Consider the following 660-nt stretch of genomic DNA (forward strand, 5'->3'; position numbering starts at 1 on the left):
CGTGTGCGTACTCGTCGTCCACGTCAACCCTGACACACTAGCACGCACACACATTCACACACGCGTGCGCGCGCGCACCTTGGGGTCCCTCTCCCCCGCGTGTGCGTACTCGTCGTCCACGTCAACCCTGACACACTAGCACGCACACACATTCACACACGCGCGCGCGCGCACCTTGGGGTCCCTCTCCCCCGCGTGTGCGTACTCGTCGTCCACGTCAACCCTGACACACTAGCACGCACACACATTCACACACGCGTGCGCGCGCGCACCTTGGGGTCCCTCTCCCCCGCGTGTGCGTACTCGTCGTCGACGTGGTCCCGCACCACCGCCGTGTTGTCGTCCTCGAGCTCCACCTCGCGCCGCAGCTGGGCCTCCTCGCGCCGCAGCTCGGTGGGCATGGGCTTGCCCTCCTCCAGGGCCTGGAGGGATGGTGTGTGTGTGTTGTTGTTGTGTTGTTATTGGGGTGTCTGTGCGTGTTGAGGTGTGTTAGTGTAGGACGTGTGTTGGGGTGTGTGTGTGTGTGTGGGTGTGTGTGTGTGTGTGTGTGTGTGTGTGTGTGTGTGTGTGTTGGTGTCTGCGTGTGTGTGGGGGTGCGCGTATTGAGGTGTGTGTATTGCAGTGTGTGTGTTTGGGTGGGGGTGAGGGGTTTGGGGGGGG

General features: G+C 62.9%; 1 protein-coding gene across 1 annotated transcript in view; it reads right to left on the reverse strand.

The window, feature by feature from the left end:
- Positions 1-272: 272 nt before the first annotated feature.
- Positions 273-660, reverse strand: part of MNEG_12661 (U3 small nucleolar ribonucleoprotein IMP4) — a gene marked incomplete at both ends in the record, with an annotated part of 1,586 nt that continues 1,198 nt past the window's right edge. The window contains one exon of the mRNA XM_014038865.1: positions 273-422. Coding sequence (XP_013894319.1) covers positions 273-422 — 150 coding nt within the window. The remainder of the gene's footprint in view (positions 423-660) is intronic.

The sequence above is a fragment of the Monoraphidium neglectum genome (genome assembly GCF_000611645.1).
Source record: "Monoraphidium neglectum strain SAG 48.87 unplaced genomic scaffold scaffold03362, whole genome shotgun sequence".
Taxonomy (NCBI): Eukaryota; Viridiplantae; Chlorophyta; class Chlorophyceae; order Sphaeropleales; family Selenastraceae; genus Monoraphidium; species Monoraphidium neglectum.